At 35.8% G+C, this 8,131-nt stretch overlaps 1 protein-coding gene across 3 annotated transcripts in view; it reads left to right on the forward strand.

Moving 5' to 3' along the window:
• Positions 1 to 7,235, forward strand: part of CPED1 (cadherin like and PC-esterase domain containing 1) — a 277,556-nt gene extending 270,321 nt beyond the window's left edge. For all 3 annotated transcript variants that reach the window (XM_059171684.1, XM_059171686.1, XM_059171685.1), the window contains exon 22: positions 5,293 to 7,235. In XM_059171684.1, the coding sequence (XP_059027667.1) occupies positions 5,293 to 5,514 (222 nt within the window). In that variant the 3' untranslated portion in view covers positions 5,515 to 7,235. The remainder of the gene's footprint in view (positions 1 to 5,292) is intronic.
• The last annotated feature ends 896 nt before the right edge of the window (positions 7,236 to 8,131 follow it).

The following is an 8,131-nucleotide window of genomic DNA, read 5'->3' on the forward strand; positions in this document are numbered from 1 at the left end:
TGATAGTTCCTTATCCCTCTGGATAGATATGTCTCTTTCTCAGTGCTTGAGTTATAGGCACCCAAGTTTAAAGAAGCATCAAACAGAAGTTGTCTCTTTTTGAGGTGACCACCATACAGAAGCATTTAGGGTCTTGTCTTCGGTTTAAGGCCTAACTCTTTCACTGGTGTTTTCCAATAGCTCACTTTTATTGTCTATTATTATTATTACTATTGTGCCCCCGGAGGTAACCTAACATTTGTATTGCTAACATCTCTCTTTCAAAGCCACATTCCACTTGACACTTTATTTGGATTTTAAGAATCCCAAATGGTCCTCTGATTTTTGGGAAGGACGAAAATGAGCACATTTCCACACAAGAGATCAAAGGAAAGAAGCAATTAGCTCTTCATTGTACAGGTATCAAACATCTTTCACTTGCATAACATTTCCAAGCCTAAAAACTGTACCTAAGTTCTTTTCCTTCACTTTAGAATCCGTAAGAGTAGGTAAAATACAGTATTATTTTGAAACTTGGAGATAGTAGTTTGACAGCAATGCTGCATACTGAATTTAACAAATAAGCTCAAGGAAATAAAGCTCTGTGAACAGATGAGCATACCCACCATAAATTAGTACTAAGTAATGTACGAAGGAACTATTCATTACATGGAAACAACATGGTGCCTGACCTTGGGGAGTGAGTCTCAGACAATGTCTTTGAAGTCATTTCATTCTTGTTCTTACTTCAAGTATCTTAGACATGTGTCTTTATATAGCCCCCTTGAGGGGAGGGACCATGTCTGAATTACTCCATGTGTTTCCTTACAGAGAGCTCTGAAGATTGAAAGTTGGATACAATGTAGAAAAAAATAAATCATTAAGTCATCAATAATCCATTTTAATTTTATAAGATATGGCATCATTTTGTTCCTCTTCTGCTGTTTTTCTATTGTGAAAGGATTAGACAAACTCTTGCTAACTGTAAAAATATAAAAATAACTATATACAATAAAAACAAAAAATTCCTGCCTTTAGGGGCACCTACATGGCTCGGTCAGTGGAGCAGGAGACTCTTGATCTCAGAGTCGTGGGTTCAAGCCTCACATTAGGTGTAAAGAATACTTAAAAATAAAATCTTAAAAAATAATTCCTGGGGTCCCTGGGTTACTCAGTTGGTTAAGCATCCAACTCTTGATTTCAGCTCAGGTCATGATCTCAGAGTTGTGAGATCGAGCCCTGTGTAGGGCTCCAGGCGGGGTATGGAGCCTACTCAAGATTCTCTCTCTCCCTCTCCCTCTGCCCTCTCCCCACCCTCACACATATGTGTGTTTGCTCTCTCTCTCTCTCTCTCTCTCTCAAAAAAGAGAGAGAAAATTCCCATCTTTTGATCATATACACCCATTAAGTCTCACTTCTTTCCCCACTGGAGATTCTATTAGCAGTTTGGTACATATCTCCATTTTAAATATACACTCTTGATTTTAATTCCAAGTCATTAAAACTCTTAGGCTGTCAAATTTATGGTCACTAGATTTATGTAACACTGGGCTTTATTTAGAACTACCTTACTGTTCCATAAACATTTTTAGGAAAGAATAGCAGTTTATGAAATGCACTTTAATGTAGTACGAACATTCCTATTTTTTCTATCACAGTATTGAATTCTGCTTATACTTGGCTTATGCAACCAATAAATTGGATCTATGGTAGGCTGATGGTAGACTCAATTAAAATCGATGAGTGAACATCTGGAATTGAAAAATCCCACATCATCACTGATTTCCCCCCCCCCCCTTCACAAATGGTCTTGGTTATTTTCTTACATTTATTCTTCAAGATGTGCTTTAGGATTTCCTTGTCATGTCCCCCAAATACTGCTGTGATTACAGTTGGAATAGCATTTTCATTAATATGGGAGGATTTGACCTGGTGTGTCTTTCCATTTGTTAATATTTTCCTTTTATTAAACTTTGTGTTTTCTGCACCTGCACAATAGCTGAACTGAATGAAATTGTTTTCTTTGTAATGGGATCTTTTCTCCAATATATTTCTTATTAATTATTGATAGAATATAGAAATGCTATATGATTTGTAAATATTAACTTTATAATATCTCATTATTTTTTGGTAGCTTCCTTTGGGGTTTCAAGGTGAACAATCATATAGTTATAAATAATTCTTGGGTAGTTTCCTATAACAAAATGTTTCATAATGCTAAAGCTTGCATTACTGAAATAAATTCTGTGTGCTGTTGGTATAGCGCAAAATACTGCTGGATTTTTTTTAAAGGCTCTGGATTCCATTTACAGTGACATTTGGGAGGACTTGTCACATCTCTATTTTGACAAATCAAAATTGAAGTAATTCTTTCTCTGTAGGTTTGTCACTTTTCAGGGGTCAGTGTCAGGGTAATACTGGCTTCTAAGCCAGTATTAGGACACTTAGTATCTTTGATTATTTCCTGCAAAATAGCTTTCAAAGGAAACTAACTGAATTAAGTGTTGTTGGGCCAAGCCCCGAGATAGACGTGTAGAAATCAATCTTCAATAGCATTCACCAGCACCGGCATTATGAGAGGCATTAGTCTGGCCCTCAGAAGCAGGAGGAGACCCCTAGCATCCCATCTCCCTTTTTCAGAGACCACCTGAGTGGTTTAAAAATAGAAATACATTATTGGGGCGCCTAGGCAGCTCTGGATTAAAGCCTCTGCTTTCCGCTTGGGTCATGATCTTAGGGTCCTGGGATCGAGTCCCGCATCTAGCTCTCTGCTCAGCGGGGAGCCTGTTTCCCTTCCTCTCTTTCTCTCTCTACCTGCCTCTCTGCCTACTTGTGATCTCTGTCAAATAAATAAAATCTTTTAAAAAAATAGAAATACATTATTAACCTTCCCATGTGATCGAGCAAAATATTGACACGACTCTTGAGTAGACGCTATAAGTTTCAGCAAATACAGTGGAAATACATATTTTTGTATTATCTCTTTTATAAATCACATTTGAGATTGCTATAAGCATCTACACTAGCATTATCCAACATGTGTGCTGCAGCATTAATTGCAACACGAAACACTGAAATAATTTTTAAAGAACTGTATAACCTTTTGCAATGGGATGTATTTTTATCTATTTTGCATTTAATTAGCATGCTGATCATCTGGCAATTGCAAAAACCACACCTGAAGATAAAATTATATAAACAAAAGTAACCTTATTTTGGCTTCGGAACGCTGAAATAATATTTTCTCAGGGTTGAATGTAATATTTATGCTTAAGTGTTTCCTTAAATAAACTTCCTTAAAAATGTTCACTAATCTTGCTATCGTTGAATACACACCTCCTCCGAAATGGACAGAACCTTCAGAAAAACATTGGTGCACCTCCCACCCGATCATATTTAAAGTTGTAGGATAACCAAACAGGGGTGCAAAGAGCTGCACGTTAATAGCAACTTACAACCTTGGGACCTGGAATATTAATCAGTGGTTAACTGCAAACTGAGCTCTGATTTCCCATCCATTGGGATTCCTTACTGCAACCCACTGATTTCACTGGTCTTAAGAGTCACTTCATCTGAGGGCCTGATCATAAAAAACTAAATGTCCCATAGCCACAGGAAAACAATTTGTTTCTTTGGGGTTAGCAGGGTATAATTGGTTTTCAAATGCATTGCCATTACATTTTTTCTTCAAAATGGGAATAGCTTCAACGTTTTTATGATTATAAAGGAATGCACATTTGTCATATTCAAATAAAAAAGGCAAGGCCAGAAGTTACAAAGAATACGTTTTAAATCACCTATAATTCCTCTACCCAAAGATCACTACAGTTAACATTTTGGTTTAGATGTTTACAGAATTTCTACTCAAATAAATCTTCTAAAAGGGTTCATGCTCGCTTGCACATAATAACTAAAAATACTCATCTTCAAAATAAATTGCTCATGTTTGCTTAAATATTCTGTATTTTTTTAGCTGTTTTCATTTTATTCTCTTATATGGAATTAAAAAAATATGGCTCTACATCATCATAATCATCATATAGCACTTAAAGGAATTTTAAAAATCCATGAAAGCTAGTGTTGCCTTAACTGGTTGATGACTAATATGTAGTTTATGTGTCAGTACTGACCAAAAATAATGTCTTGCAATTGTATTAAAAATTAATAATTAATAAATTGAATTAATGATTTGTTATTCATTTGTGAACACACCTCAAATCTCTTTGCCAGTATTTTCTCTCCTCCCTACCTCCCGACTCTCCCCACAACCTCTGTTTTGATCCCTTTCTGATTCCCTCTGACTGTTGGTATTAACAACCTGAGTCACATTAACCCAATGTTAAAACTGGCAATTATACTACTTCTGAAACTAATAATGCATTATGTATTAATTAATTGAATTTAAATAAAATTATAGGATAGCACCAGGGCAATTTTTTGTAAACCATACAAATGGACTATAAATATGGCTTCTGTGTGTGTGTGTGTGTGTGTGTGTGTGTTGATATTCATAAAATACCTGTAAATGGAATCACAAAAAAATTAGTATATGTTGTTTCTGGGAAGTCAACTGAGAGATTGGGTGTGGGGAGACAGAGCTGGGGAGGAAATTTTTCTTATATATCCTCTTATGCTTTATAAATGCTTAATAATTCTGCCTATTCAAAAAAGTTTAACACAAAATTTACATATGTACCAACATATATAAATTTTCTAGCTTACTAGGGCATGGTCTATTTCTACAGATTCCTTACTAACTTACTAACTTACAAAGCGCCCAGAAAAAGGAAACCACTAATTGTAAGTGTCAACTTATGGCTGTGCAATAAATAGTATTTTTCTTCTCTCTGCAAATAGTTTTAATTTCCATTCTGTAAAAGGGTGCCATGGCAGGTTTGGAGGACCACGTTTGAATCAGTGACCCAGCAAAGGTCCATCAGCGTCTTTTCTATGTGTTAGTATCCAGCTTAAGTACACATACACAGACACACACAAACACATGCACAGACAACAGTGTGGTAGAGAAACCATCAAAAATTATTCCTCAGCTGCATTGGGGCCAGCTGCCCTGAGGTAAGTAAAATGGCAGAAATTCTAATTCCAACGTTAGTTTTTTTTATTTTGGCTTTTTCGCTTTGGGGGGTTTTTTTGGAAAGATAAGTTTCTCTGGCTCTTGGTTATATAGATCATATGTATATCCTTTAGGCAACGTCCACGTGATACAGAGGCTACCGAATTTGTGAGTTAATTATACTACTCGATGCAGAGCTTGAATGTCCTAGATTGTAACTATTTTTTGCTCTTTATTTGCAGGTAGTGAAATCAAAGCTATCCAAAGAATATCACTTTATTAAAATGAAACAATCAAGTAATCACATTGTGGGGAAATATTTCAGCAATCAGAGCAAACTACGACGACGACGACAAGACTCTGTAACAAATTTTCAGTCCTCCTATCATGTCAGAGGTCCAATTAATCAGGTTTGCTCTGAAATCCTTCTCAGCAGGATGTGCGTGAGTAAAAGAACTGTGTAGACTCCCTGCAGGAGGCCTGAACTTGGAATTGGGGGCAAGCCACTCACTCACCTGGGCGGTGGTCTAAGAACCAAATCCTGTATGTCACGTGTATTTGGACCGACCACACACCCAGGAACCCAGGCACACACATACACATCAACGCACGCGTGGCTAAAAAAAGTAATAATAACACTTTTTTCCTACAGCTTTGTAAGGTTGAGGTGTGCACTTGAAAATCATGTGTCTTCAAGGGGAAAGCTAGAGCTAGAGAAAGGTGACTTGAAGTATAGTCAGGAATTAGAACCACTGTGGGCTAGGTATTGCATTGTGATAATAAGGAGAAATAGAGACACTTGAATTACGTGGACAAAAAAGATAAAGCTCTTGAGATCGCATTATCTTCTCTCTTGGTACATTTATACTGAAAAGGAGAAAAAAGCAGTTACATTCCACTTGCAAGTAGGGATTGTGTTTGTGTCCTCTACCAGGAGAAAATGTGATCTTTAGGATGGCTTAGGCTTTGTGAATCTAATGTTTATGAAAAACATGTCTTCCTATACTTCTTAAATTTTACAACCGAAAGGAAAAGAACAGGGATGCTCCACGAGGAATTCGAAAAGATTCTATGAGAGATAGGAAATGTAATGTTTTACAGTTAAAACACCAATGCATTTAACTTTGCACTCTTTGTCCTTTTCATAAACATTCCCTCCTACCCTGTCTGTGAACTTGGATGGGTAACTGCAGTCTAAGTTGATTAAATATGCAGTTTTAAAGTGTATTATTTGATTATGTTTTACTGACGATATCCGTTAAGAAAGCTTTTGTTGGCTGTTAGAATCCTGGGTAATTTAAGATTACATTGTATGCAAATATTTTCAAAGGATTGGCCATTTGCAAGTGCAGAGGAGTTTATTTTCATACAACATTTGTATGTGCCCACAAACATTATGTCACTGGTAACTATATTTTGATTTACCTAATACAAATTTAGAGTAAGCATAAAATTATTTTTTCATTAAAACTGTGGCATACATATACAACATGTCCAGTTCTAGTATTGAGAACTTTCTCTTCTATACGTTAATTTCAAAATAGTGAATTTCCTTATTTTTCAAGCTCTTTGTTGAGAGCTATTCCACAGTTAAAATTGGCTTTTAAAGGATTGTTTTTCTTTTGGGGGAAAAATAAAACTGAGAGGGTTATTCAATTCATGTTACAAATACCTCAATTTCATTATCATACCCCAAAAAGACTATTTTGATCTATCAGTTCCTTTGTATGAATATCCACCTCTTTAAATACTCTATTTTTATATATATTTTTATATGGAAGTAAACGTGAATTTATATTTAACTGTCTTAAATTATATTTAAACACAGCTATCACTTGATATAAACATATCTGCCTTTGACAGATGATAGATTTTTCTTTAATGGTACAGAATTACCCTTTAAAATGAAAGATTTTTCGAGTACCTGCACCTATAGTAAGTTAGGTTTTTTATTTTTTTTAATGATATAAAATGTTGCCAATTCATGCAGCCTCTCCATCATATTTTAATGTATTACATGCTCTATAACAGGATTATAGTGTAGATGTTTCTTGTAATTTACTGTCAACTGAACTATAATAACCGTCCGACTGAGGTTAGTCTGGCATTTACCTCTTCACTGTTGAAATAATAGATTTTAGAAACAAGTGTAATAAAACTATTAATAAATGTCTTGCTGGTGATAGTCTGTGTTCAGAGAGTATCTTTCACTTTCCTTTTTACTGGAGGTATATCACCATACAGGGTCTACTTGGCAGACATGTCATTATACAGATTCAACTATTTGAGTGTGGTTTAATAGGATGACTGTCTAGTTTTTTTCAATCCTGACGTCCTCCGCATTTTGATCAGATGAACACCCTGCTGTACAATGACCAAAACTTTTGAACACAGTGCCGTGAAGAACTATTTTTTTTCTTTTTAAAAATAAGGTACTGAAATGTTAGGAATAGTTGTAGTTACTCCTTAATTGAAAAAACACATTTTATTTTATGTTGGGGAGGTAGGGGTGTGTGTGTGTGTGTGTGTGTGTGTGTGTGTACTTGTATGTGCTTAGCAAGTTCATAAATTGAGTGGGGAAAAATAGGAATAGGTATTTAAGCATATTTTTAGATGTAAAAGTTAAAGGAAGTATATTATTTTTGCTAAGAATGGATTAGTATCCAATCTAAACTGAACTCAACTAAAGAAAACATTGACAATATCACAAGTCAAGAATAGCTGCGTAAGAATTTCCCAGCATCACTGTTGACATTGTGTGTGCGCGCATGTATGGGCAGTTAAGAGCACAGTGAGCTATCTGCCAGCCATCCAAGTAGGTGAATAGGATCCTGGAGGGACATATGAAAAAGGAGGTGCCTTTTCAAAAGGAGATGCCTGCCAGTTGGGCTCACACTTGGGTCATTTGATCTTCCTCCTGTTGGATGCCCCTGTGCCTAGCAGTCAACTCTACAAAACAATAATTTCCACTTAGATAACACTGGAAGAAGTCACTGGTTGCTGACATGGAAATAGTGCTGGTAATGTTTATGTGCAAAACAGAATGCTGTTTTGCATTTGTTTTCTTCTTTCAGTGCCATT

This window comes from Mustela lutreola, chromosome 4 (assembly GCF_030435805.1).
Source record: "Mustela lutreola isolate mMusLut2 chromosome 4, mMusLut2.pri, whole genome shotgun sequence".
Taxonomy (NCBI): domain Eukaryota; kingdom Metazoa; phylum Chordata; class Mammalia; order Carnivora; family Mustelidae; genus Mustela; species Mustela lutreola.